General features: G+C 43.6%; 1 protein-coding gene across 2 annotated transcripts in view; it reads left to right on the forward strand.

Annotated features, from left to right (window-relative positions):
- ARHGAP18 (Rho GTPase activating protein 18) overlaps positions 1-27,990 on the forward strand; it is an 897,817-nt gene that overhangs the window by 641,527 nt on the left and 228,300 nt on the right. For both annotated transcript variants that reach the window (XM_086926994.1, XM_086926995.1), the window contains exon 9: positions 16,854-17,013. In XM_086926994.1, the coding sequence (XP_086783120.1) occupies positions 16,854-17,013 (160 nt within the window). The remainder of the gene's footprint in view (positions 1-16,853; positions 17,014-27,990) is intronic.

The following is a 27,990-nucleotide window of genomic DNA, read 5'->3' on the forward strand; positions in this document are numbered from 1 at the left end:
ATGTTTGTATCTTTTTTCTGCTGCTTTTATGGTTTTAAATTCAAAAGCTGAATAAAGCTTACTTGAACTGATTTTATCAGCTTGAGTTTCCGGCCATTGTTACCTCATTCACAAGATGGCCCATTTAAATTCAGGCAGCATGCAATGCCACTGAACCTCTACCTGAGAACCTACAAGAGGGTCCTGTATGCAAGCATCCTGCCATCAACTTACATTAAGGCTCTGCAGCATACAATGCCACCCTGAAAGCAAACGTGCAAGGCGGTCATGTCTAAGAGCATTGTGCCATCTATATGCAGTAGGGTTGCCCACCACACAGAGGCAATCCTAGTAGGAAAAGCACTGTGGGCTCCTGGTTATGGGGAGTGTGCTTTCTTTATACATTACTTTCTGGCAGCGCCAACCTTTGAAAAGATTTTACAAGTGGAGTTTTCAGACTCTCTTTGTCATGTACATACATTAGGGCTGGGTACAGCGCCTAGTCTAATGTACCTACAGACACATTTGTGTAATTGGATTGTATTTCGGTGCGTTAATTTAACCCCTTGTGCCCGAGTGGTGACGAGAATGCGTCATCAGAGCGTGCTAAGAATATGTTCTTATAAGAGGCCGTGGTCGGGCTACATATCATACCTGTTCTATGGGGTAATGTAGGATGGGCTGCACCCCAGAAGAGCTGTGCCCACTGGACACAACGGCAGACTGGCCCAGTGTCTGGTGGGAATGTACATCGAGGGTCATACCTGGGAGCACTGGTCCTTCTGCATACATTAGTGCCAGGCAGCAAGTGCAAATAAAGCCTGTGAGGGGATGTTAAATGACAGATCCATCTAGGAGCCCTGGGGTGTCAGTCTTCATAATATAAATAAATCAAATCCGATAATCACACCTCAGGGGTCATGTGGGTCCTTATTCAAAGGTGGGCGGGAACAAATCATTCATTAGAGGTTTACGGATGTTCTGTTCGCCCACCTCGTGGTTTCCGTGCCTCTTTGAAGGTGGGCTACCAGATTTGAGCCCCGCGAGAACCTCAAACTACCTGTGATTCTCGGCACATCACAATCTCCCCGTGCCTAGAAATAAAATGAATATGCCCTGCTGTAGGACAACTGGTGCTCATGTAAAGCACTCTAATACCTTCGTGACGAGTTTGCGCTATATAAAACTACAACAATAAAATGATTTCTGTTGCCAACTCCACTACCTATAAACCCGCGAATGCAGTCAAATGCTCAAGTAAAGGCTACATTTCCCACACTGTGATATTAAACTTCCAGAGCATAATGGGAATATATCTTTTTTAAATGCGCCTCAGGGCAAATACTGGGGACTGCCACACACAAGCTGTATTTTTTTCTCTTGGCTCGTGTGCTGTTAGTCCAGTGTTGCAGGTTTGCATGCGCAGGTACGATAGGCTATGGCACAGATTTCCAAACTTTTCCTGTTGGTGACACAGTTTTTCGACATGCATAATTTTTGTAACACGGAAATGCAGTATAGCGATCGATCCCGAACAACCTACGTGCATTTTCAAGCAAATATGAGAAAGCAGGAAGGTTAATAAAGCAAATGCGAATCTGTTCTAACAAAAAGTATCTGTGGCATTTTGATATGTGGATGATGTATTTTGTCACTACCAGTAAACCTTGCAGTGAATGATATGGTAAAATCCTAACTTTACTTTTTTGCTGTTTCTATTTAAAATCCATGCAGGTTCCATGAGCATTTGATGTACAACACATAAAAACTCTTTTCTTCCTTCTTTTGAACGGAGACAAGATACAACTAAATTGCTTGGATCAATTTTAGGAATCTACATTTAGCTGTCAGAGGCCTTTTCTCTGGACTGGAAAAAGAAGACCCACCTAATCGTTTGAACTGTACATGTACAAAGAACCTTAAAATAAAAAGCAAACTGGCTCCCATCTCAAATGTTATATAAAGACAGTGTCAGAGATCCTACTGCCATTTAAATCCTGTTCACAAATTAAATTCGATGATAGCATGCTCATGGGGTGCAAGACATAACACACAGATTAGTTCCAATCTATAACCTGGTACTTTATGGACAGAGATCCTTGAAGGCGTTCACTATTTCAATGACACTCACTCTTCAAAGCACTTTACTTGGTACAATACATCATAATGTGAACATCATTGGGACGTGGATGAGCTAAATACGATGAGTAAACTAGTTCCACAAAACGTTGGCGACTAGGTTGCTCAACGGGACCAGCCATCAATGTAATGTTGGCTTGGGGGTACACAGTGAAATTTATATTTTTTGGATAAACTGTCAGCCACAATTAAAGAGATAGTTGGAGGGTTGGGGTGGGGGGTAGTCCATAGGCCAAAAAGGAATGTTCTCCTTCATACCATCACCCACCTAAGAAAGGCACAATAGATTCACACGCATGGACCAATGAACTCGTCTCTATTTCTTTCAAAAATAGCCAGTGAGAACATTGCAAGGCAACGGCACCAACTCTTAGTTCTTACTCGTTTCTGGTCTATGATTGTCGAGTACCTGTTGAAAACCCTCTCATAAAGTTTACAATGGCTTTAACACTCCTTCAGTCCTGTTCACCAGTACAGGAATAAAACACAACAGAATTACAAGGAACCACGAACAAGAGACAGCAGAGGAACAGAAAAGCAGTTAAAATGACATTTCAATACCCCATAATTGAACCTGTTTCATCCTTTGCACGCTTTTGCATTTTTCACAATCAGCGAGGCTATACTTACAGCGGGACTTGTTACAGATCCGTGGCAACTGCTGAATGCAACACATTTAGACAGGTATGGTTTTCTCTACGATGCAGGTCCGGCGGCAGCTGGCGCAGCACCTTCACGGTGTATACCCCACCTACAGCAGGTCAGTCAGGCCGGCCTGGAGCTCACAGTGGTGGGAGCACCCGGGCGTCTTCGCGCCCCAGGGCTCAAACAGACAGCGCAGCCCGGCTCCCCTCGGCGGCCTCCGGGCTGTGCTCCCCCGCCGTTACTCTTCGTCTCCATGCTGCCACTCCTGTCAAAACTACCTAGAACCTGGAACGGGGAGCGGAGGTGGCTCTGTGGACTCACTGCGCATTCGATGCGAGCAGCAAAGGGAACAAGGCCGCGCACACATGCTGGCCTAATGGTCTCCCTCGCCTTCCTCCGCGTACATGGCAGGCGACACAGTAACGTGTCGCGACACAGAGTTTGGAAAGCTCTGGGCTATGGGTTGGTGGTAAGTGCGTGGGCAAAGCATGTGTGGCAGAAATCTGCACTCCGGTCTCAATGCGTTTAGCCCTACGGCACGGCTTTTAAATTACCTTGTTAATATAAAAATACTGTATAAATACAGTTTAGGAAACGTTTTACATATAGCACACTCTTCCAGAGTATTCCCTGAAAAATCCCCATTGATCACTCCTTAGCTTGCCTCCCAAAAGTGCACCCGAGAAAAAAGGCTGACTGACCCTGTCACGACCCAGCAAACTCTACCAGGTCCAGCACCGCCGCTTCTGCAGAGACCACGGCAGGAAGACATGGTGGGTCGAACGGGCCAGTATTGAGAGGTGGCTCCGGGAATAGAATGGCTGCAGCGCCTTTGAGCCGCCCACCCGCAGGAGGCACATAAACTGAGAGCTGTAAAAGTGAAATAAGACTGGAATGCTGGCTGTGCTACAGTGCGCACCTACTCCGGTGCATGCAGTACTGCACGTCCCGTTGGGGGACATTTAAGAATCAGGCAACTAACTCCCTTAGCGACTACGCAAGTAGCTTTAAAATAATTTAAATATTTATTTTGCCTGCGAGCAAGAAGCGTGTGCTTTTCTGCACTGCTGCAAATCTATTTTGAGGCCAACTGTCTGGTCCCGTGGATATGAAAAGGGGCTCACTCTGAACAATTGCTGTTTAGGCCATGATGAGCTCTGCGGTGAAGGGAGCTGGAGGAGGCGAGGTGGGGGGGGGGGGGGGGGGAGGGGGTGGGTGCGGGAGTAGAGGCAGAGAGAGAGGTGGTGGGGGCGGAAGGGGCAGTGATGTGATGTCAGACGAGACTCACATGCCAAATGTAAATGACTGCGCACTACTTTAACAAGCACTTGCAATGCAATTGAACTTGCGTTTATGCGAGTTCTATTGCATATAAAACAAGAGTGCGGCCGGGCAAAAGGGGGGGTAATGGGCCGAGAAGTCACGGCTTGCGAGTGGGTAGTGGGGGAGCCGGGGGAACAAAAGAGTTTTAAAAGTAATAGGGCCAGTAGCTATTGAAGTATACATAGACGACATGGCATTGAGGAGGAGGGTCTAACAAGATTAAAACCAATCGGAAGGCTGCATGTAAGACCTAATCCAATGAAAAAGATGGGCCGGAGAGTGGGCGGAGCTTCCACAAAGCTTCCACACTATAGTGTATACTGCATGCCTCGCAATTCGATGGCAGCACATTTGTGCTGCAACGCTAGCGAGACCTAAAAAGAGGTCCAATTTCAATCTGATGTTTGGCACCAATGCATTTAAACAAATAAAGGCTGTAAAATGTAAGATAAAAAAAATTCATAAGAACTGTGTGAGAGCTAAAGCTGGGAAACAAAGCATACATCGAAACCTTCCTTCCTGCCTAAACTGGATTTGCAGGCTCCACTCTTTCCTGATCATGGAATGGGGACCTCTCGGTCCCGAAAGAGCTGCAGCCACTTTCGGTTCAAAGGGTTGGAAAGCCTTGATGCTAGCTGTGAACTTTACTACGAGCAGAAATGTGAACTTTGTCAATGAAAACTATGGAAGCACATTCAGAGGGATATTGTCGTTGGCATCTTTATAGATTGAAGAATAGGTATGGTGGCATTACTTAGACACACATATGAGAAGGGCATTGTGGTGGAGGATGTCATTCGGGTAAAGAGAGGGAAAAGAAACAAATGTCAAAGAGTATGGCATTGCCCTAAACAAGACTTTAGATCTTCTGGGATTTAACAATTGCACCGAAGTCTATGATCCCCAAATGATTCAATTCTCTTAAAGATTATTAACTGAAGTGTGCTGGCGCTGTATATTATGCCAGTGTAGGTTTGAAGCTCGGTAAGGTATCCATCAGAAAGAGATTTGACTGCGGAATCAAGTTGTGAGATATCATCGGGACCGTGTATGACTCCAGTAATGATTAGGTAAATTGAAAATAAAATCTGGTTTCGTACCCGATTTAGATCTCGGCAGACAGGTTACTTCATAACAATGGTGACTGGTATCTTGTCAGCTGAAATATAAATCCCATAGGATATAATGACATTTATATTTCATCGGACACAATATCCGTCACTGTTGTGATGAAGCAACCCATCGCCGGGATCTTAATCAGGTCCTGAGTGTGATTGAGGCAGCATTAAGTGGTTGACATACCGTCATGGACAGGCCAGCTGGGTCAGGAAGATGACATCAATAAAAAGTATGATTTAGGGTGATTTCATGTCTAGAAGTGAGGGTGATCCAATATTTATGTTCAGTAAGTTTCGTATGTGAGCATGTCTGAGTTGAATGACAGCCTAATGTTGGAAGACTCCTCCTGTACCTCCTGAAATATTCGACAGTGGCTCAATGAGTAAGATTAACAGAAGAGGTGACCAGGTCAAAGTCTGAAGATCACCACAGCATATTCAGTGTTAAGCATGATTAAATTATTTTATCTGAGCGAATTGGGATAGAAACATAGATTTCACATTCTAAAAAACACACCCCAACGCTGGCAACTAATCTAGAAGACCAGGCTGGTAGACTTCACTTTCATCCCCTACACTGAGAGCATCGTCCACCTGTCTTGGATAAGAAATGAATGATCAGTAAACTTGCATATAGGATTTGATCCTGCTTTTTTTTTTATGGAGTTTTATATAGCACAAAGTCAACCCGAAGGTATCAGAGCACTTTACATGAGCACCATCTGGATTAGACATGGACATATTCTTTATGTTAGGCACAGAGAGTTTAAGAGATTTGCCCAGAATCACAGGATGTTCAGCGTCCCGGCTGAGACTCGAACCCGGTTCCCCAGCCTCGAGGTTGACTGCTCTAGCCGTTAGGCCACATTAGGAGTTTTGCATGTCAAGTGAACTTGCCATTGAGTGACAGCACATTTCGAATTCCAAAAAGAAGCCAAATCAAGTAAGTTTCTCCATTCCGAAATTGCTCATTTTAGCTATTGTGGATCCTATCTGTCACATAGATAGTACTGTAGTAGGTAGCCATTGCAATGCACTACATCGCCATACATCAGATACATCAGAAATCAGTTGAGCTGCGGCAGCCTGCATAGATTTTAAAGGAGGCACATATGAGGGCCCCGTCTGAGAGCACTGTAGTATTTGGCATTGAGCTACAAGAATGTGGATACTTTCAGGACATTGTGTGGACAATATGCATCAATGTCCGTATCAGTTAAGAGCCAAATGAGGGCAAATAAAATGTGCCTGACTCAAGGACCGAATTATGTTATTGGTAAGAAAAACCTTCCTGAGAGTAACTCAGCATTTTCTGTTCCATGATGGAAAGGTTCAATCCATCTTTTTCCCCAGCAGTAAAACACGAGACAAGACTAGTAGAAATCGTGTTCTTTAGACCTACAACACTGGAAAACAGAATATGAGTTTATATCTCATACAGATATAGAATTTCATAGTTGCAAAATAGTCACTAAGATTATTTCAATACATAAAAAGAAACAAAAATAAATGAAATAGGATGTATGTCAATGAAATATGAATTAGAAACATCAGAAATTAATATTGATGGACAGTTTGATAAGCTACAATAGAGCACACAATCAATTTCTTTATCTCTCCTTTTTTTAAAATATGCAAGTAAACAAAATGTCGTAAAAGACCATAAGTGTGCAAAGTCCGCAATCTCTACTTTAAAAACGGTATCTTAACAGGATTTCTATGCAGGCATCCTCAATTGATATCTTATGCCAGGCATGCATGGCAAGTGACTTTCTTTTGATGACGGAACAGGTAATATACGCTGAGACGACATGGCAATTGTTATCTGACTCGAGGTTTACACACACACATTGTTAAGCTTCTTGATGAGATAAAAACCTCACTAATAAAAATAATGGTCGTATAAAACACTTTCTAGCATCACAATAAAGCCTTACAGATGAGAAAAAATTAATTTTAGATCGGATGGCTTTCCCATCACATGGGCCCTTTGGTACGTCTTGGACCACATGCCTCTTTTCAGGAATACAAGAAGTTGATGCCCATTCGCAAAATTGCTTTGACGGAAGGAAGTGAGAAAGATACAGCCGGGTTTACAGTTTCCCCTGACGAAGGGCCCATGGAGGCCCGAAATGCATTGGGTTATTAATAAACGGCTTTTTATGAACATTTGCATCTATTCATATTCTTGAGCGACGAGGCACGGATGGCCCATTGGGAATATCAGAAAAACAGAAAACATGCATATCCCTGCAAGTGGATGTAACACGAGAGAAAAAGACATGATCACTAAAGGTTGAAGAAAATGATGATAAAAGGAAGTTTACTAAGGATTTAACAGTTAAACAGAAACAAATGACTTCTGCATCCGCAGCAGTTACAGTGCCGTGGTTAGGGGCACTAGTTTGTGCCCTAGCGTTGGGATGAACTTCAGAACAGCACACCAAGATAGTAAAAATTATAAACCTCTTCTAGTTTTTAGCCCCTCGCATAGTGAGATTTCTTTTTATCTTCCCCCTCCTGCACACCATAAAAAAGGTTTTTGCCAGGTATAGATTTAGATCCTTTAATTCCATTTAGGGCACAACACCATTAATCAACTTTTGGAGTCCATTTGCTGTTCAAAATAACAAGGCTGCATCATCAGCGTAGAGGAGCACACCTACTCTGGCCGCATCTGCGGCTATTTCTTGTAATTTCTTGTCAACTCCATTTATTTAGGGGGAAAAGAGATGTGAGGGGTTAGGACGTAGCCTTGGCTTATACCTCTGGTTACTTTAACACTTGGGGTACATTCTCCCTATTTCCTAAATCTCATGTGAGCCGTTAGTGAGGCATACATCTCTGACAGGAATAATATTATGTCCTCTTGAGTTTTTTGGAGATTTCTGCTGAATATTTGGAAATTAAAGGATGAAGGTTTATGCATTGATCTTGCATACTGATGTCAACTGTACTAGTGAGTAGGATTCATCAGTAACATCCCAAACATATGAAACATGAAACCACTACTCCTCGCTGATCAGGAACTACAACTTTAAAGTGTATTAAGGAATTCCTCATGCTAACCTATGAGACCCTCACAGGTAAATAGCACGCTCTACAAATAGATTGATTGATTGATTGATTGATTGATTGATTGATTGATTGATTGAGAGGAGTTGGCCTCGCAATAGTGAAAAACAAATTAGGCTGTTTGGCACCACCAGGATATGTAAAACATAAAAGTACATGTGCCACCTTTTACTTACATAGCACCCTGCCATAGGGATACCTAGTGCCTACCTTAGGGGTGACTTATATGTAATAAAAGGCGAGTTTAAGGCAAGTCAAAGAGGCAGTAAACTGCACACAGAGGCACTGTGTATATGGTATACCACCTTACAAGAGACTTAAAAGTACATTAAATAGTCAATGAGGTATACATCAATTACACACGTGTAGGGAAGAAGCACATGTACTTTAGCACTGATTAGCAATGGTAAAGTGCTCAGAGTCCTAAAACCAACAAAAAGATTCAACAAAAACGTGAAGGGAAAAAGCAAAAAGATTGGTGGAACACCTTAATTGCATAGTCATCTGTGCCCTGGGCACCCCCCAACTTTTTGCTGACTGGTACTGGTGGTAACTGACTCTGACTGGCCCTGGGCTCTGCCTAACCAGGCCCAGGGCCAGTGCTATGCTGAAAAAGGCACGTAGAATACAATGTAAACCCCTACATACACTAGGGTACACTAAGGCTTGGGATATCCCTGTGATTAGTATGACCTACCCTTCAGGGCCCTAGTACAAAATAGGGCAGTGGGATTGAAACTTCCTATAAGTCCCTAGTATAATAATAGGACATGGCGGTTTAGAGGCCAGCAGCCCTTTCAGCACTTGCATGTGTGCACTGCTGAAGCCTGAGGTCTTTTTAAAAGTGGCTCTGTGCTACAGGACTGCTTTTAAAAAGTAAGTTGTGACCACACTCGACTTTTGTGTTTGGGGCACTTAAAAATTGTTAAACTATAATGTTTGGGCTTATTAGGTGCCCCCAGGGTCTCCCCTAGGTGTCCCAGGGGTAGGGGGTCCGGTATCTATAAGGTGGACCCTTATAAATGAGTTTTATTTGTCCTGGGTAAAGTGGAATTGCACATTTCATCCCTACATTGTTATAAAGTGCTGCCCAAAATTGACTTTGGTGGTGGGAGCACTGTGGAGGAAGGATCTACATTATTTTTACATATTCAGGACCCCTAAAGTCTCCCCATGGTTTTCTTGGGATGGGGGTCCTGTAGATATATGTAGAGTACTTATAAAATATGCGCTGCAAAGGAAATGGTTTATGCATATGGGGTATACGATGGTGCCTGCTTGTGTGTGCGTCTGTAAAAGTTGCAGTAAATCTAAGACGGTGCCACGGGTTGGGGCTAACCCAGTATCCCTGAAGAAAGACACAAGGTCAACAAAATCTCAATAGGCCTGTGCAGACGTCGACGGTGTACACAGAGCAATTTCTCTGGGGTTACACTTCTCATGAGCTGGTATTACAGTAATTATACAGTGAATAGCGCATGAATAAGAACACTCAGATATATGAATTGTTCTTTTTTAATTCTGATTGATTGCCCCGCCAACACGTGTTTCATCTGGGTGGTAATCCAAGGCTTCTTCAGTGCTTAAAGGATGTACAATAAGACAAAATTAGACACTAAAACCCGTTGGGTAATAGATGTGCATAATGCATGGCGACAGGTGACATGGTGATTAGGCTCCCTGAGTGACAAAACCTGTGAATACCAGATCCAATTGATCTATTTTTAAAAGTGCTGGACCCCTAGTGACATTGTTCGAGGTGCTTGTGATCACACATATGTATTTCTAGTTACAGGAGCAGAAACGCTGCTGAAGCTACTATGACACATGATATAGAATACAATCAAGTGCATGAATCTTAGTGACAACAAAGTGAGAGAGAGTGCAAGAGAGGGAAGATGAGGGAAAAGGGGAGAGTATCAAAAAGTGAAAGAGAGGACAATAGGAGAGCGCAAGGAAAATGAGGAAGGTAGCAGGTTCTAATGTAGCACATTACTGAATGACTGGTAGCGGACAGGGTGCGTGAACCTGCCTTTTGGGCAAGTGAAGGGTCATGTAAGATCTAGGGAGATAACATTACAAAGGGAAGGAGAACATCAAAGTTCAGAGGGGGTGGTGCCAGGAGAGCCGCGCAAGAGCAAGGGTGAGGGAAAGAGAGGTTGCCCACTGTCATCCCGGCTGGACTAGGAAAGTAGAATTTCTTCAATTGTGGGTGGTTCAAAAATGTCGACCAACTGGTGGAGCTGGGAATAGGCTTCACGTTTTCAGTGAAGCTTATTCCCAGCTCCACCAGTTGGTCGACACATTTGAACCACCCACCCTCCGAATTTTGATGTTCTCCTTCCCTTCGTATTGTTACCCAGGGTGCCTAATCACGTTATCATCTGTCGTCATGCATTATGCACATCCATTACCCAACGGGTTTTAGTGTCTGATTTTGTCTTATTGTACATCCTTTCAGCCCTGAAGAAGTCTTGGTTTACCACCTAGATGAAACACGTGTTGGCTGGGCAATCAATCAGAATTAAAAAAGAACAAACAATATTTCCGAGTGTTCTTCTTCATGTGCTATTCACTGTATAATTACTGTAATACCATCTCATGAGAAGTGTAACCAAAGAAAAATTGCTCTGCGTACACCGTTGATGTGTGCACAGGCCTATTGTGTACTTATAAAATATGTTTTTGTAAGCCCTGGTGCTAGAAAAATAGCCCAAATCACTTTTACACATTGCAAATCCCATGCCATAGGTTAACATTGGCAAAGGTTATTAGTTAATAACTGGAGAAAGAAAAGCCATAAAACTAGGATCAAAAGACTCAGTAGAATGGTAATGATGAATCCAACAAAATGGTATTGTTGAATGTATTGTAAAATGTACAGACAATAAGTTATACGAGCTTGGCTGCTTTGAAGAGGTGATAAATGACCCCTGGGGGTTAGGAAGCCTCTCTGGGAGGAGAGGCTGCTGGACATAGGAATGCCAGAGTCAGGGGGAGGGTCACTAAATAATGTTCTTCAAGGGAAGGGGAAGAAAAGCTAAAGACATCAGTTTCATTTACAACTCTTCTCTTTGACCCAAGGCAGATTCTAGGCTTAAGAAAGGAATGAGCAGATGCACGGGGGAGACACTAAGGAGATTAGCCATCCTAGGGGTGTGTTTAGCCAGCTCTTTTCTCCCTGCTGAAATTTCTGACATATTGATATTTTGGAAGAATAGTGGTTTCTGGGTTAGCATTTTGCCACACTGTGCAGGAAATGGTCAGACCTTTGGGTGGAACCCTGCAGGTCATTGGAAAGGGGTGCTGTCCTCTTGACCCCAGAGAACACTGAATAAGTATTTGAGAGGGGCAGTGCCTCTCATACCTGCTTTTGAAACAGAAGTCCACGCTGAAGAGTTGAATGTGTATTCCCCATGCCTGCAATCTGGAGCTTGCATCTTTTTGCACCATTTGAAACTGCGGCCCTGTGGATCAAACTTGCTTCAATAGGACTAAAGAGTGGTCTCCCTGCAAGCTACAAGTTAACAGAGCTCACCTGGACCATCACCACAAAGAATCCCCAGCCTGGAGTACAACCAGTGGATTTATAAGGGTTGTGTCCTAGTGGATTGTGGTAATTGAAGTCTCACACTTTCAGGGACCATCTTGGAGATTCCAGAACCTGGGATTGTGTGTTGGATACTTTGGGACCCACAAGAAGAACGTCAGGATGGAGTTCCAACTGGACCCAGCCTACTGGAGGCAGCTGCACAAGACTGGTGAGAGATCCTCCAGAACAATTGCTTAAGGTGAATGTGTCCCTGTCAAAGGCAACAAAATGATCAAAAGGGGCACTGTTTCTAAGCACTAGAAAGTGACTAATCTTTACAAATTCATATCTCTGGTTCCCTACGGGGGATTTTTTTCAATTTGGTGTCATTTACTATTTTTATAAATTGGTGCTGGATTATTATTTTGTGTTGTGCCTTAATTATTTACTGAATTGATGTATCTAAATGCTTTACATACCTGTCTTTGAAGTTAAGCCTGCCTGCTCGCAGCCACGTTACCAAGGGTTGAGCATAGGAATAATTTTCAAAGACCTATTCTGAGCCCTATACTGTGTTAGTGGCCTCATTGCCAGTGGCAGACCTACATTTGCCCTTACCAATAATCCACTTTCCAACAACCACCATGGCTGATCGATCTAACAACTCAGATAAAAGTCCAATTTAAAAGTAGAATGGACATTAAATTAAAACGAGAAAGAAAAGAGGAATAAGAGCCAAGAACAGAAAGATGGAAAAAAGTGCCAAAGGAAGAAGGCAAGGATGAAATGGTTCCTCCAGAAGTGTGGTAAAGGGTCAGACAGTATGTGGTGGTGGATGCAAGAGACATTAGTTGGCTCAACTAGACATCCTTGACATTTAGCAACCTCAACATTAAGCATCATCCTCGGCAGGCTTCTGAAAAAATCTTTCGGCTCAGTCACTCATTCTTTTACAAATTAAACACTGTGTTCAAACACTGGGAATTAGTAGTAGTAGTAAGTCATTGCCTTATGGCCATGAATGTGCTAATCAATTGGTGGGCTGTCTTTTAGCACATTAATTTAAGCATACAAACCAGAAAGGGGCATAATACAGGCTCCCTCAAGGAGTCTTCAACCCTTCAGGGTCCCCATTCAGCCCTAGCCAATGTATATCTATGAAATAAGGGAGACTCAAGGGACCATCATCACATTCTGCAGAGGGCCCCATAATGTTGTTTTGAGAGAATCCATAAAGAGAACCACACAGTAGTTAAACATATGTATTTATTATATAACACTGTCTAGTACGTTACAGTATCTCGTACACAGAGATAGACACAAAGCACACAATGGGAGACGACCTTTACTATGCTGGCGTTTCACCGCAGTAGGTTTACAACGCCGGCTTTACAACGAAAGTCGTTTCAACGACTTGCGCTGGATGGCGCTGTAAGCTAAGGAATAGTACGATTTACTATTCCAACACCTTCCCTACTGTACGTAGACAGGTGTTGGAATAGTAAATCATACTATCCCTAAGTCCAGCGCCCTCAAGCGCAAGTCATTGAAATGACTTGCGTTGTAAAGCCTGTGTTGTAGCATACCGCAATCAACATGATTGCGTAGTATCATCATACATTCGCACGCAATACTTCAAGACAGTGTTGAGAGGAGGTAGAATTGCTGGGACCTCCAAGGAACCACCCAAGGTGAGTAGTTAGGAACCCTACGGAGTGCGTTTACAGTGTGAGAACACGACCGCGTGCTCCTTACAGGTCTATGTGAAAGTCATGGTTGGAAATGTAGAGTGTAAGGACCCTTCCCAGTAAACTTCAAAGAAACCTCATGGAAGACAGAAGGTTGGAGAGCCTCCCCACCTGTGGATACTGAAGTACTCAAGTTACCTATCCCAGGGACGCCGGATGCATTAGGTCTGAAGTGGTATCGGAAACTACTGTGAAACCCAATGGAGGACTTCGAGAAAGTGCCGCTGCTGGAAGGGGAGAAAGTGTACATTGGAATATAAACAAAGATTCTTGTTGAAGACCACCTGAAAGCAGAGAGGACAGAGTCTGGGTCACTGGAGAGTGACAAGGGGCTCAGAAGACGAATGCCCACGATGTGTGGCGCTTCAGGATAGTTGACGGGGTCCTTGACTCTGCAGCTGCGGGGACCAGGCTGTGTCCAGGATAACCAGGAGTTGGATACGAGCTGTCCCACAAAGTATGTTGAGTGCTGAGGAGGCGGTGCTCAGAGGGAGCACCAACAAGCCTTGGTAATGGCACCCCATGCAGAAGGTCAAGGAAGTGTATGGTTTGGACCAGCAAGGCCAAGGAGACTCACCACACACAGGGAAGTCAGGGCAGGCCCGAGCAATCAGGGGAGCCCAAGGAAAAGAAAGATGACCCTCAATTGGACCCCCAGGCCGGAGGCATTGGAGTCCCGAGAGACCCTTGAGCAGCTTTACAAAACAGCAGGCCATGGAGCACTCAGTGTGAGGTGGTCAAAGATCTTTGCAGCAAAAGTTGCCAGAAGTTGGGGCTACACAGAGCCCAATGCACTTGTTGCAGAACTGCCAACAAGCACTGAGGGATTCTGACCTCAAACTTGGTGAGAGGGCAGCTCGGGCCTCAAGGCATGTAGGAATCCACCTCCTGTGTTGCTGGACCCTTCGGAGTCCATATGAGCTTAGGAAGAGCAGACCTCTCAGCAGTGGTGCGGTGCTTGCGAATGCAGGAGGAGTCACTCCTTCACTCCAAGAAGATTATCTTCAGGTGTCTTGGATGCTCCACAAGTCCTGCACGGATCCTGTATGGTGCACAGGTACAGACGTTGCAGGAGTCTGAGAGAGAGAGAGAGACAAAGTCAGGCCCAAACAAAGTCCAGCTAAGTCCAGAGTGCCCAGATGGTCCAAGTGCAGTGGTTACATTTCTGAATCTTCTCCAAGATGAATCTAAGGTCCTACAGCCAGGTAGGCCCATAAGTACCCACAGGAGAGGGTTGAAAAGATTCAGGGTAGCGTCTGGGGGAGGTTACTCCCATGTCCTTTGTCCAGTTTCGTACCATAGCGGGAGCCTACGGCTCCCAGGACTGGTTTGAACTGGACTATGCACAGGCACACCAAATGTGCCCCCTATGCAGACTTTCAGTTGCTGGCAAGCGCACCCACCGAGCCCTAATACACTACATCCTGCCGGGGAGATGGTCACTCCTCCCCGTGACAGGATATCTATTGTACTGCCTGCCCCTGCTCAAGCTTGGCTCAGCAGAAGGAGGGCAGAAATGTGCCTCTGGTCAGCAGCAAGCATTTTGTGCTGTCCGGGACTAGAAGGCGTTACCCAGACCACCAGAAACCACACGAAGGACGCTTCTGAGGGGTGGAATCATACTTCCCACACTTGTTACTGGTGTGGGGGTATAATTCCAACATGTTTGACACCAAACACAATAGGGTTTGTTTCAGCTATTATAGGAGTCTATGGCTGCTACACTGACAAACTGGGAGAATGGACTCTGTAGGCTGCAGGGGCACCCTCTCACTCAGAACCAAGCACCCTGCCTTCAGGATTTTAAAGGCCTGATATAGGGGTGACTTACATGTTTTAAGTGCAGTGACCCTTTGGTATAGTAAACCTATATCTTAAGTAAGTGATGCATGCACCAACCTACACAGGCTGCCATGGCAGGCATTTAGTTCCATTTTGCATGGCCTCTCAGGTGTGCCATAATACATGCTTAAGCCCAGGAGAGGCCTCAGGAGTACCTATGCCCTGGGTACATGTGTACCATATGCTAGGGACTGACAAGGGTACCCCATTATCCAATCTGGGGTGTACCTAAGTACATAACACACCAGTTTAGGGAGAAAGCAGATAGACTGGGGTCCTGATTGGAGGGTTCCCAGTCAGACCAGTCAAAAGTAGCATAACATCAAGCATAAATGGGGGGTTACCATAAGAAGCAGATCCTACTTTCCTGCAAAGAAGCTCCACCACTACTGTTAGAAGATGATTTGAAGCTAAATACTGGAGAGTGGCTTCAAGATTGTTCAAATGCATATGGATTGATTTGGTGCACCAAGAGCTGGCTTTTCATCTTTAAATTAGAACTCCAAGCTTTTGGGTTTATAATTTCTATATTTTTGCTAACTGATGATCCTTATTCAGCTGCAGGCTTATGCCCTATGGATTTTGAGTGAAAGTCAATGGGCATATATAAAAGCTAAAACTATGCAGTTCCTAATTGAAAAAAAATATTTTTATGGATGGCTTAAAACTGAGGATAGGGCTGTCTATGTCAGCCTTACATTGAAGGTAATGCCCAGGGCAAGCTTCAATGGAGACCAAATACAACTATGGGAAGCGTATATTATGATTAAAATGACTCTTCTTACCTTAAAAATGGAGGTAAGTCAAATAGTTATCTGACCTTTGTTATATAGATGATATTTCTGTGGTTAGTCAGGGCTCCCACCTGCAACCTCTAGCTTGCTCCTAGCCACTCCTAGCACTTCAAAACGTTCGCCTCCTCTGAGGCCAAGGGTCACAAAGGAAGTGTCCGTTGTAGTGGGAAGCAAGCTAGAGGTCGCAGCAGCGACCCCAGACTACCCCCAGATGACGTGTGGCTTTGTACTCAATCCTGGTTAACATAGGCTATTGCTTAAGATGCATCTCGGTGAGGTACCTAGGAAATGTTCATTTAGCTTTAGTGGAGGGGCCAGTTTTTAGGAAGTTTGTTCCTCCCATTGAGGCACCCATCGATTTTTGCCATTGGATTTTAATCTGATAAATGTTTTACACTAGATGAAAATGTATATATTCCCTTTGTTCACAAGTGGTAGTTTTATGGCTAATAAGTGTGCTTTTGAATTTCTTTTTAACTCTGCTCTGGGCGGTCAATGAAATCATATTGTGGAGTAATGATCTTATCACCATAGCCTAACCTGACGATTAGTTTTTCTTCTGTGAGATCTGGGTTAAATGTTACTGTTAAGAATGTGTATATTTATATGGTGATTGCATTTTTTTAAAGTATTGATTTTCTCTTTCATTCCCTTCAAGAATATCTGCCAAGAACTGGAATCGAAGTTCCATGAGGGTCTCTTCAACTGGGACAGTGTAAAGCAGCATGATGCGGCAAGCATTTTAAAGCTGTTCATCAGAGAACTACCACAACCTTTACTTACTGCGGAATATCTCAAATGTTTTCATTCTGTTCAGAGTGAGTTGTATTCACAATCAACACAATTTTAGAAGAGTGTTATTTTGATAAGAGCAATCGGAGTTGAAGAATCTAATCATTAACGGTTTGCCTAGCAAAGTTTTCTCCGATTTCAAATGTACGTATTCAGAATGGTGGCCCGTCTCTTGTGTGATGCTAAGCAGTGAACCTGGCTTATAAATGTTAATAGTTCTGAGTCTAGTGCAATGCAGAGGTCAGAAGAGTCAGGTAAGAGAAAAATAAATTTGTGTCTGGTAAGAGCATTTCCTGCCAGCTTTCAGTTTGGTGTAATTCAGCGGTTAAAATGGGAAGGGAGTGCTAAACAGCATTTTTGGATACTTGTTTGAGCCAGTGGTATTTGTCCTGCCAATGGCCAGTTACCACTATGCACGAGGAGGCATCTTTAGAATCATTTTCTGATGAGAATGTCAGTACATTTCGATACACCCCGATGGCTTGAGGACCACCACTCAAATCATTAAAGAAAATAGGGCATAGTCAAAACGAGTGCCACTCTAAATTTACTTCGGCTTTGTATTCACAAACCTCTTTTTAGGTCTCGCTCTGGAGACCTATTGTCGCCCACTTGCTTCTCAACGGAGACAGAGCGGTGTACGAGCCTACCAGGGTCTGTGGACGCGCTTACGCAGGCCAGCCGAAGGCACGCACACACACACGCGCAGACACACACACACGCAGACACACCCACGCGCAGACACACACACACACACACTTGCCAAGCCCCACTTACCGCATCAGCGGCCTCAGCCGCCACTCCTGACTTCTGTTCCCACCGGTCCTCTGGGCCATCCACTCCGTGTGCGCGGGCTTCTCTCAAAGACGGAAGTCCCGCCCCACGACAGCCTTGAGTGTGCACATCCCGAAACCGGAAGTTCGGGAGCGTGCACCCTCACGGCTTGTTAACTGTTCTCTCCGTCTCTATTATGTTTGCATATTTCTCCTCCTGTAGTCCTTTGTTTTTTCCTGAATTCTCTTTCTAATGCAGAGTGCTTGTTAGTTCATGGGACTGATTTCATATGTTGCTTGGTTGACCTTGGGCTGCAGCATCGTCTGCCCAAGAAGCACTGCATCTGTTTTCCCCACGTTATATTTCATGACGGGTCACTTGTTTACAGTGTGTGACCCTGTAGTTCGTTTAGTGGAAACAAAGGCAAGCTATCTATTCAAAACTATTTTTTGTGTAAAAGCGCTACATGACTTATATTAGATGTTTGAACTGGAGTTGGTTTGTAATATGCGAAAAGCTTCTGATTATTAGGCCTCTTAAAATGCAGTATGATATAAGCTGGATTCTCGTACCTTTTGTACTTTTTGACTAATTTACGTAACAGGTATGCTGATTGTGCTGACTTGCCCTTAGGCCAAATCACAAGGCAGAATAGGGCCTCTGTCATACCAGCAGCGTATAGCGTCTACTATTTTGGGGTGGGCTGCAGGTCTGGGGTGGGCTGCGGGTCTGAGCCTATTCCATTTCGTATGCCCTGTAAGCACTGGATCGGCAGTTTGTGTCCGAGAGCTTCATCTCCCTCTCAGGCAGAGTCACGGGGTCATAGTTGAACGACTCCTGGTGTTATTAATTCCTAGAACACACGGTGCCCTCTGTTCGGATTTGGGTTCCTCGGGGGGTGTGATAACGTCACTGTGCCCGGCTGCATGCTTACCGCGCAAGAGATGAGAACCGCGTTACCTTCCAGTGTATGACTAAACCCTTTCCTCATTCACTTCCAGGTCATGGAAAAAAAGCAGAGTGGAACATTGTGTATAATCACTGATCCTTTGCATTTAAACTGGAGTCGCCTCTTCTCCAGCCTCCAGTGCTAACGCTGTGTCTGGCCCCAATCTGCCTTGTGATCTGGCTTATTTTCTATCTGATTTCTGGGGTGTAGCTCTATGGTGAAGCAGGTGCACTGGTGTCGGGGCAGAGGTCTCAGGGGCCACTTATCCTTTGTTATAACTATATCCCATGTTCCATGTTTGCTCTAGAGCCCACGCATCACTGATACGCCACTGTCTAATTTGCCTATTTTTGGTATTTGACTGCAACGCTCTCAAGTTGCCAATGCCCACTCTGCTTTTTTCCTTTACATTGATGCATTCTGGAACTTTTCCTGATTTTATACGATCATTAAAAGTAAAAATCCCCTTATAGAGAAGTACCTGGAGTGGATGCCATACTCCTGCATTACCCTGAGAGCTCAGTGACTGCTATGATTTCAGTGACTGAGGCATGTCATCTACTTTTCCCGTACAGACACTGCGGATGCCAGTAGGGTGACTGAAAGTTCTTGTTCTACAGCTTGCCCTTATGCTTTACAGTCGTTAGCTGAATCTAAACTGTTTCCTTAGATATTATGATGTCAACATGATGATGATGACGGGTGATGTGTTTATGCCAATTAGCCTACTTTTTAAGTGACCTAGATTGCACGGATACCTTCCAATTACTAACTCTGTGAGGAGTAATAAAGTTGGCATGTAATTGGTCCCATTTTTTGTTGACTCTGATGAGTAATATGGATTGAATTTGACGTTTTCATTTGTGAAGACTTTCCGACAAGAGAAGCAACCATGCAACCTTTCCTGTTTGGGGATATTTATTACAGCAGTAACCAGAAAAGACTTAAAACCTTCCTGGTTTACAGTGTCACCTGCATTTATGTTTTGTTTTTTTGAATGAGTTGTGTTGAAGGGAAATGTTTTTTTTTTCTGCCGCCCTTCTCTTTTTTTTTTTTTTTTGTATAACATATGTGCTGAGGAGGAAAGCCTAAGAGCCTCGGTATTGCTGGCTATCTTTGCAATGCCTGAAGAGGATGACCAGTACTAAAATTAAACTGGTATAAGTAAACTTTTATTGCTGAAGTTGCGTCCCTTCACATTGTTTTTGCACACACAATGTGTCCGTTTATGACGAAGTTGTAAGAAAGTTGACAAATCTTCATTTGATGTTTCATTTCTTGAACCTGAGGGTGTGCAATGTCTTGACAATGGCACCTGGAAGAAATCAAGAGCATTTTGTATAATCATAGCCAGTGTCTTGATAGAAGTAAAGGTTTAGAGGGAGGAGTGGGATTTCTTTGAATATTGTTTATTGAAGTGCATGTATAAGCCAACTGCTTGGTTTGTTGATGCTGGCTTCGCCATTTGCAGCCCATGTGTTTTGGTTTAAATTTGTCTGATCTAGGATCCATAATTATGTGCTTCTTTGCATGTACTTAGTGTTTGGTTTGCGTCTGCCAATCTATCTCTTAGACGTTGACGCCAATGTGGATCAACTACTACTATATGCTAAGAGTATGCAAAGCTGTGTGCTTATTTATTTCCGTTTTTTATAAGGTGTTGTGCATCACCTTGCTCTTACATATGAGCCCTTACTGGTTTAATAGGGATTGGGTCCTTAAAGTTTTTGTCCTTTGATTCAAAGAGATCTGCGTACAGGCAAAAATCGCTTAAATATCCAGGCTTTAAAGTTTTGCTTATACTGTTGTGGCAGTTTTTGCATGTACAGTGTATCTTTGCTTCCTGTATAGTGTACAGAATTTGTTTCTCGGCAACAAGTGAAGCTCTTTAAGGCGTGCATTGGGTGGTCGCAGTTTCTGATGTTCATCTACAGTTTACCTGCCTAGTTATATCATTTTTACATTTTGTTGATTAATTTTTTGCCAGCGGTAACTTTAATTTAGTTGAGGTGTCACAAGAGCTCTTGTTAATTCCACATGATAGACAAGGGTTTTCTGGAGAAAGGGCAGTTGCTAGTTGATGCCATCATCCACAACATCAACCTTGGGTTTGAATGAGATTTCAACATGAAGAAGTGCTCTAGTTTAAAAAAAATCATTGTTGTTGACTGTGTACCCAGGTTAGTAGTTAAAGTAAGTTTTTTTGTGATCTTAAACCTTACAGCAAGAGTATCTCAGTCTTGGTTCTATTGCACTTCAGGAAGCTCTCATGCATCCATTGAATACTCGGTACTAGACACTTGGAGATGTTTATCCAGACTTCCAGGCTCTTTAATACTTGGTAGTGGTTTGGGATATCATCCGTATGTACTTGACCGTGCACCCCATGCTGTTCTAGGGTTTAGGACAGAGAGTCTATAAAGATATTCAACAGTAGAGGTGATAAGGCAAAACCTTGTGGCAATCATCACTCAACTTTTACATATTGCACGGTTGACCTAGTGCACACTTGTTGAATTTAGTTGCTAAGGAAAAAAGAAAACAATTTCACTAAATTGCCAGATTTCTCTCCCCAGTTTTATGATCTCCTAAAGAGTTTGACGTGATCCACCGTATGTTAGACTTCTGATAGATCAAAGAGTAGCCGGACAGCTTGTTTTACATTAGCAACCTGAGATCATGCTCTGATTTTTGTACCAAAATCTACTTGTACTTTGGGATTCAGCAAGATGGGCAATTTACATAGTGTAATGACCTGGGCACACAATCTATAAAGAATCGTCAGAAGCTATTGATGAGCAGTCAAATTGTCCAGACGTTTATGAGCCAGGTACACAAGCATAAAGATAGTTAATTTCGCTGAAAGTCTGGGAAGACCAGCAGAAACTAGACAGCACAACTGAATCTCAGCACCAGCTTGGCCAACGCACCTATGACATCCTGAGGTTGATTGACATTTTTCATTAATGTGTGGGTGTACAATTATGTGGAGTAAAATGCAATATATGCAAACTTGGATTGGAGAATAGATGGGGATGTCAGAGGAGCATTGATTCTTCTTGACCTCAGTGCTCCTTTCAACACTGTATCTCATCCTAGTCTCTTCAATCGGATTCATCAACTAGGACTTTGAGGCAAAGGCCTTAACCAGCATCTTTTGTTAGTAACTGTCCCCAGGCAGTTGATGGGCACCTTTTTCTTTTCCCACCAAAGCATCATACTTGCGTGATTCCGCAGGGCTCATCATTGAACCTGACTTGCTTCAGGTTTTTTCTTGCGCCTTTGGCTATTCTTATTTGATCTTTCAGTTTTACTCTCGTGCCCTATGCAGATAACACCCAAGTAATCTCCTCTTTCCATAGAAGCTTGGGTAGTCTTCAAGAGAAATCCTGCCAATGTCACTGCAATGGCATCCAGGACGCAAGAAAATTAGCTGAAACTAAACAGTGATAAGGTAGAAGATGTAATATCTGGGTCTATTGGTCACTGGGGTGGTGATCAAATGAGCTTTGTTCAACCCCTTTGACTGCTAGACATCTTTCTGTAATTTGTAATTACAATTTCTGCTTTTCCGGACAGATAACTAGAACTTCCGCATCTTGCTTCAATTGTATTCGGATGTTGAGGAAAGCTGTTCCTGTCCTCCCAATGGATTGCAGATAAACTGTAATCTAGTCCATAATAGTGTTTCATATTGACTATTGCAATTAACTAGGGGAGAGGATGTAGCCTTACTGCTAGAACGATCGACCTCGAAGCTGGGGAACCGGGTTCGCGTCTTGGCAACGATGCTCAACATCCTGAGATTCTGGGCAAATCCCTTAATCTCCCCGTGCCTAACAAAAATGAATGTGTTCTTCTGTAACGAAACTGGTGCTCATGTAAAGCGTGCAGATAACCGATTATCTAGGGTCTAGTTTGCGCTATATAAAATTCTAAAAAACAAACTGTAATTGAGTCTTCCTTACTATTTGGCATCTCAACCTGAATGATTACCACCAGACTACCCTTAGATTTAGCTCCACTAATATCTTTCACTTTCATCTGTCAGCACTGTGCTAGTTTCCAGTAGTTAAGGACCTGTATTTAAATCACTCTGCATCTGCTGTCATGTGGTCACATTATAGGCCTGAATAGGAACACCACTGTTTTACATGTTCATGTTTTTAAGTCGCCTTCTTTGCTTAAACACAATGGCATTTGACAAACATTTGCTTGCATGCCTGTGCAGGACAATATTTTCTGAATTAGCTTTGCTTACATTTGCTCTTTGTAGGCATGTTATCAAATATCTTGAACATTTTGTACAAGGCCTAAGTTTGGTGCGTAAAATATTGTTTGTTGTTGTCTGTTTGACGCCTAAAGTAGCACAAAAGTATCAACAATAGCGGCCTGACTGGGGCTTTGACATGGCAACAGGAGTGATGTTTATTATATAAACAACACCACTCCCTTGTTTAGTTAGAGGAGCATTTTGCTGGTACTGAGAGGTCACCCATGCTGGAATTCCAGCCTAGCTGATTTCTGTTTACCTCTTGCGAGAGATGATGCCCAGCTCTCCACTAAGATGGGCACCCTGAAGACACTTACCAGCAGGTAACGGGGGAGATAAGTCACCCTACAGGGCATTAGCAGATATACCCACCCTGGGCACACTAGGTTAGGTAGCGCTAGGTAGGAGTACAATATTTTACAGTACTTATATGCAAACATATATTCTCTGTAAATAGCATGATGGTTGAGTTATTTATCTTTAACATTCTCATAATGCTGATCACACTATTCTGTTTCCTTCTATTGAATATTGTAGCACACATATTTTAATCAAGCATCACACCGCTTCAATAAATATTGAAAAGTCATATTGTGTATTTCTTGTGTATGCATGAGTAACCAAGCGAAAAGGCTATAGATCAGTTACCACGATTTCCTTGGGGAGTACATTTCATTAATTCTTTCACCAATGTTAATGGAATTTGTGCCTGACGCAGAAGCCAGGGACATCATGAGTTGAACGAAATAAACATTTCATATACCCTGTAGAATGTGCAGGCATATTCAAGAGGCATAACAAAACTTGAGGGGCCCCCTGCGAAGTACACGGAGAGCCTCCCTCTGGTCTCAGTCAAGAACTCTCAGGCCAAGGTGCTGTGATGAGGGGACCCCATGGAATCTAGGGGTCCATGTTACGCCACTGGCATGGTCCTTGCTTAAACACCTGACAATATTTATATTTGTTCCTCTTTAGCAGTCATTGCACTATCTGGATGTACCGCTTTATTGTTCAGTGAAGCAATGGTTGTCCATTGTCCACAACACATTAAACCACTTTTTCCTATCTGCCCCACTTGGGCCTAGCCTTTTAATATATTTCAGATTATTTTACAGCTAAATGATTTGCTGAATGCTTCTTCTCCACACGTTACTCAATGCTGTTAATTCACCTTTGAAAGAATGATTGGGGGCTGCTGATATACATAGGGTCCTGGATATAGTGTCAGTAAGAACAGGGATTCTATTGGGTTAATTTCTCATTCAATTTTGGTTGAAGTATAAGCCAGCTATGCCCAAAGGATTTAGGAAGATTTCTCTATTTATACTATAAGTGAATAACACAAATACTGGTACAAATCGAAACTCAGAATATCTAAATATATTAGGGGCACCATTTAAATAGCAGACAACATATCAAAATAGCAGAAGGTGCAACAAAAATGAGTAAGGTAACAGCACAGTAGTGCTCATGTGAGTCAAGCATACAGAAGTGATTAAAAGGAGTACAGCACATTGGAGGTATAACGCCTGTCACAAGATTGTAAAAGCGGGGAGGCCAGGGTGAGTCGACTTCTTATTTCATGGGTATTGGACATCAACTTTTGCTCAAGGCACATCTTGCTTACTGTAGCAGACTTATTTTACTCTTGTCATCTAGTGGCTGACTAAACCAGAGACGGCCTTCTAGTCTCGTTCCTTGTATAGACTTTACACCTTTACTTTTTAGGTCTCGCACATGCACAGTCGAGCTCGCGAGATTTTATGTTTTAAGGAGAACTTCACTAGCGAGGGTTAAGCCCCGCCTCTCTTCTCCATTGGCTGGCCTCCAGAACGGTGGCCAGCCATTGGAGAACAGGTCCTAGTGACGTTCTTCTTTCTCTTTAAGCCCCATCTTTTTCAGATTGACTTCCCCGACTTACTGCTGGCGTAAAAGGTTTCTTATCTTCTTTATGGTCCACATGGCCCCATAAAGAAGATAAGGAAACGTTTAAGTGAGCAGGAAGTCCGGCAACCCAGTCTGAAAGGAACGGGGCTCAAAGACAAAAAGCTGCGTCATGGTGAGCGCTTGTCTCAACATCCTTTCAGCATTCGTTCGTAAAGGCGAGTTCCGGTTCGTCTACTCCATCCCACCTCCTCCAAACCTGCCTGAAATTACTTAAGTTTTCCAAAGAGTGACCTAGTGGAGGGTCATAGATGCATGCTGCTTTTTAGGAGCGTGCTCAGTACTATTGAAACGTGGGTGACATTCTTCGAATGCGAGTGAAGTGTGAGGTTTCCGACCCTGTTTGTTGTTTTGCCTCGGCGCCGGCAAAATCAATAAGGCAGGCTTTAATGTGATAAACACCGACGGTGCATGCAACCCAGCTGAACATCATTTAAGAACACCTGTGTTTATAAGAGTTTGCAAACTAAACCCAGGCTTAATGGCATTAATAATGCTTGTTAGCAAACAGAGTGGGTGTCTGTAGGGGTGCAATAACCTGACATTGGAAGGAGTGACAAAGTAGAAAGGAAACCTGGCCGTCCGTAAGATTTAGAAGCACAGGTAACTGGAAGTTGTAACATATGGTGACACGACTAAAACTGGCCATACGGTTCGTTGTAAAATGTGGGAAGGCTTCGCTTTCGAAAGTCAGTATACACAAGAAGCAGACATGCTACCAGTGTCACATTCTTTACACAGGATGTGGCAGGCTACAGTTCTACTGCGGACTGCAATGTTTCTCGCCTGTCCCAGTTCATCTAGGAAGCTGCGCGTGATGGGTGTGGCCACTGTTTGTTGTTGCATCTAAGGGCCGCCTCTTCCTGTCAGTGGGAGCAGCTACGGGCCTTGGAGCGGTAGGTGACCGTGATCCCCGCCCCTCCCAGCTCTTCTCCCTCCTTGGCGTTCTCGGCTGTTGCTGGGTCTATCTCCACGTTGCTGCGTCTTCCGAGACTGGTAGGATCAGTGTTTGCTGGCTGAAAGCATCTTTTTACAGTGAAGCCATCCCCTATAGTTGCTGTTCTGCTGTTTAATTTGTGGCAATCGTGCCTTCTAGCTCGCTATAATTTGCCCTGTGATGGTAGTTTGACCGCGCGAATGAAGTGAAGTGCATCTGTTCTCCATAAATTACGGCAGGCGTCTGTCAAAGTAGTAGCCAGGAGAATATTATTAAGTAACTGTTTTTATTATCCTTTATGGGGTCGGTAGAAGCTTCCCTACTCTTTAGTTGGCAGTTGTTCTTGTTAAAAGACGGTATACATGCCTAGTGAACAGCTGCTTGTGACGGGATGGACCCCTGTCCTCGCTCGCTTGCTGACAGCACTCTGAAGCACTACAAGGCTCCGTCACTGAATAAATAGTCTGTGACTGCAGTTGAGCTTGCTCTACTTTTCCCAGCCACCTTCATGCTCGTGGTTGTTGAGGGTTTGTGTTTGAGGTTAATACTTGATGTGGTTGCACCCCCTCACAGTTTTAACATTGCTCCAGCTGCAATGACCAGTAGCTGACTTTTTTTCTTTTGCCTTTCACGCGGACTGTTAAATTTTCTCATGTGACTGCAATTATTTAATACGCTGGTGCTTGTTACTCGCAGGGAGATAACTCTCGAGGGTGGGCAGGGAGGGACGAAAAGGATTTGGTTTGAAACTTTTAGCGTTCTGCCCCTGGGGAAACAGTGGGTGCATTGTTGTGGCTCTCTGTTTGTGTCGCTCTGTGTGTGTGTGTGTCTCTCTCTTTGTGTGTGGCACTGTGTGTGTGGGGGGCTCTGTGTGGGTGGGGCTCTGTGTGTGTGTGTGGGGGGGTCTCTGTGTGGGTCTGCGTGTGTGTAGGTGTGGGGCTGTGTGTGTGGGTCTGTGTGTGTGGGGGTGGCTCTGTTTGTGTGTGTGGGGGGCTATGTGTGTGTGGGGGGGGGCTCTGTGTGTGTGTGTGTCTATGGATTTGTGTGTGGCATTTGCGAGAGATTAAGCTATTGGCATTGTAAATGACAATGCCATTTATTTATCTGTTTTCAAAACCAACACATAAATAAAAATGCTGGAATTTACAATGCCAATAGCTCTAACTTTTGCAAAGGCGAGACCGTTGCATTGTAAATGCTTGTTTTATTTTTAAGTTTAGTTTTTTTTTATTGGAGAAGTGTAAATTATACATGAATTCCTGCAAATCAGTACATAAAGAACAATGAAACACAGAAGAAAGACTAAATACAAAGGCTCAAGCCAGCGTCACAAATACAAATAACCATAGGATGCAGGTAACCAGATTTAACATAGTATTATTAAAGAAAAGTGAAGAGGGAATATGGAAAAACAGAAGAAGAAGAGAAGGAGGCGAGAAGAAAAGAAGGAGAAACTGCCAATACTGTAATGTTGTTAAGAAAAACGTAATTGTGTAAAAATATATTGTATGATAAACAAGAACCATATTAAAAATAGAAGAATGCATGATCAACAACCCATAATAGCAATGCTTAAGGACATTAAGTGGTTACATCATATCGCAAATATGTTTGGACAAATATGTAGTTAGTGGTCACCAAAAGTTTATCCTGTTTTGCAGTTAAAGATGTACAGCCCATTTTTGCATGCGCAGACCCGACCCGTTTGTGCATGCTAAAACCTCATGGGCCATCTACAAAGCATTGTTTGCGAGTCGCAATTCATTTGCGACTCGCTAAATAGGTTTTGCGACTCACTATTAGGAAGGGGCTTTCCCTTCCTAATAGCGACCAAAAGATATGCACCAATGTTTTACTACCACAATTGCAGTCGCAAAACACACAAATTACCACACTCTTCAATAGGGTGGTAATGGAGTCGCAAATGGGAAGGGGACCGCTTCCCCTTTGTGACAGGCTCTGTAAATACTTTTTAAATGCATCCTGTTTTTCTTTTAAGGAAAACAGGCTGCATTAAAAAAAAACTGCTTTATTTAAAAGCAGTCCTAGACATGGTGGTCTGCTGAGCCCAGCAGGCCACCATACCTGGGAGGGCCTGCCATTCCCGATGGGATCGGAAATTGTGA

This window comes from Lissotriton vulgaris, chromosome 6 (genome assembly GCF_964263255.1).
Source record: "Lissotriton vulgaris chromosome 6, aLisVul1.2, whole genome shotgun sequence".
NCBI classification, from domain to species: Eukaryota; Metazoa; Chordata; class Amphibia; order Caudata; family Salamandridae; genus Lissotriton; species Lissotriton vulgaris.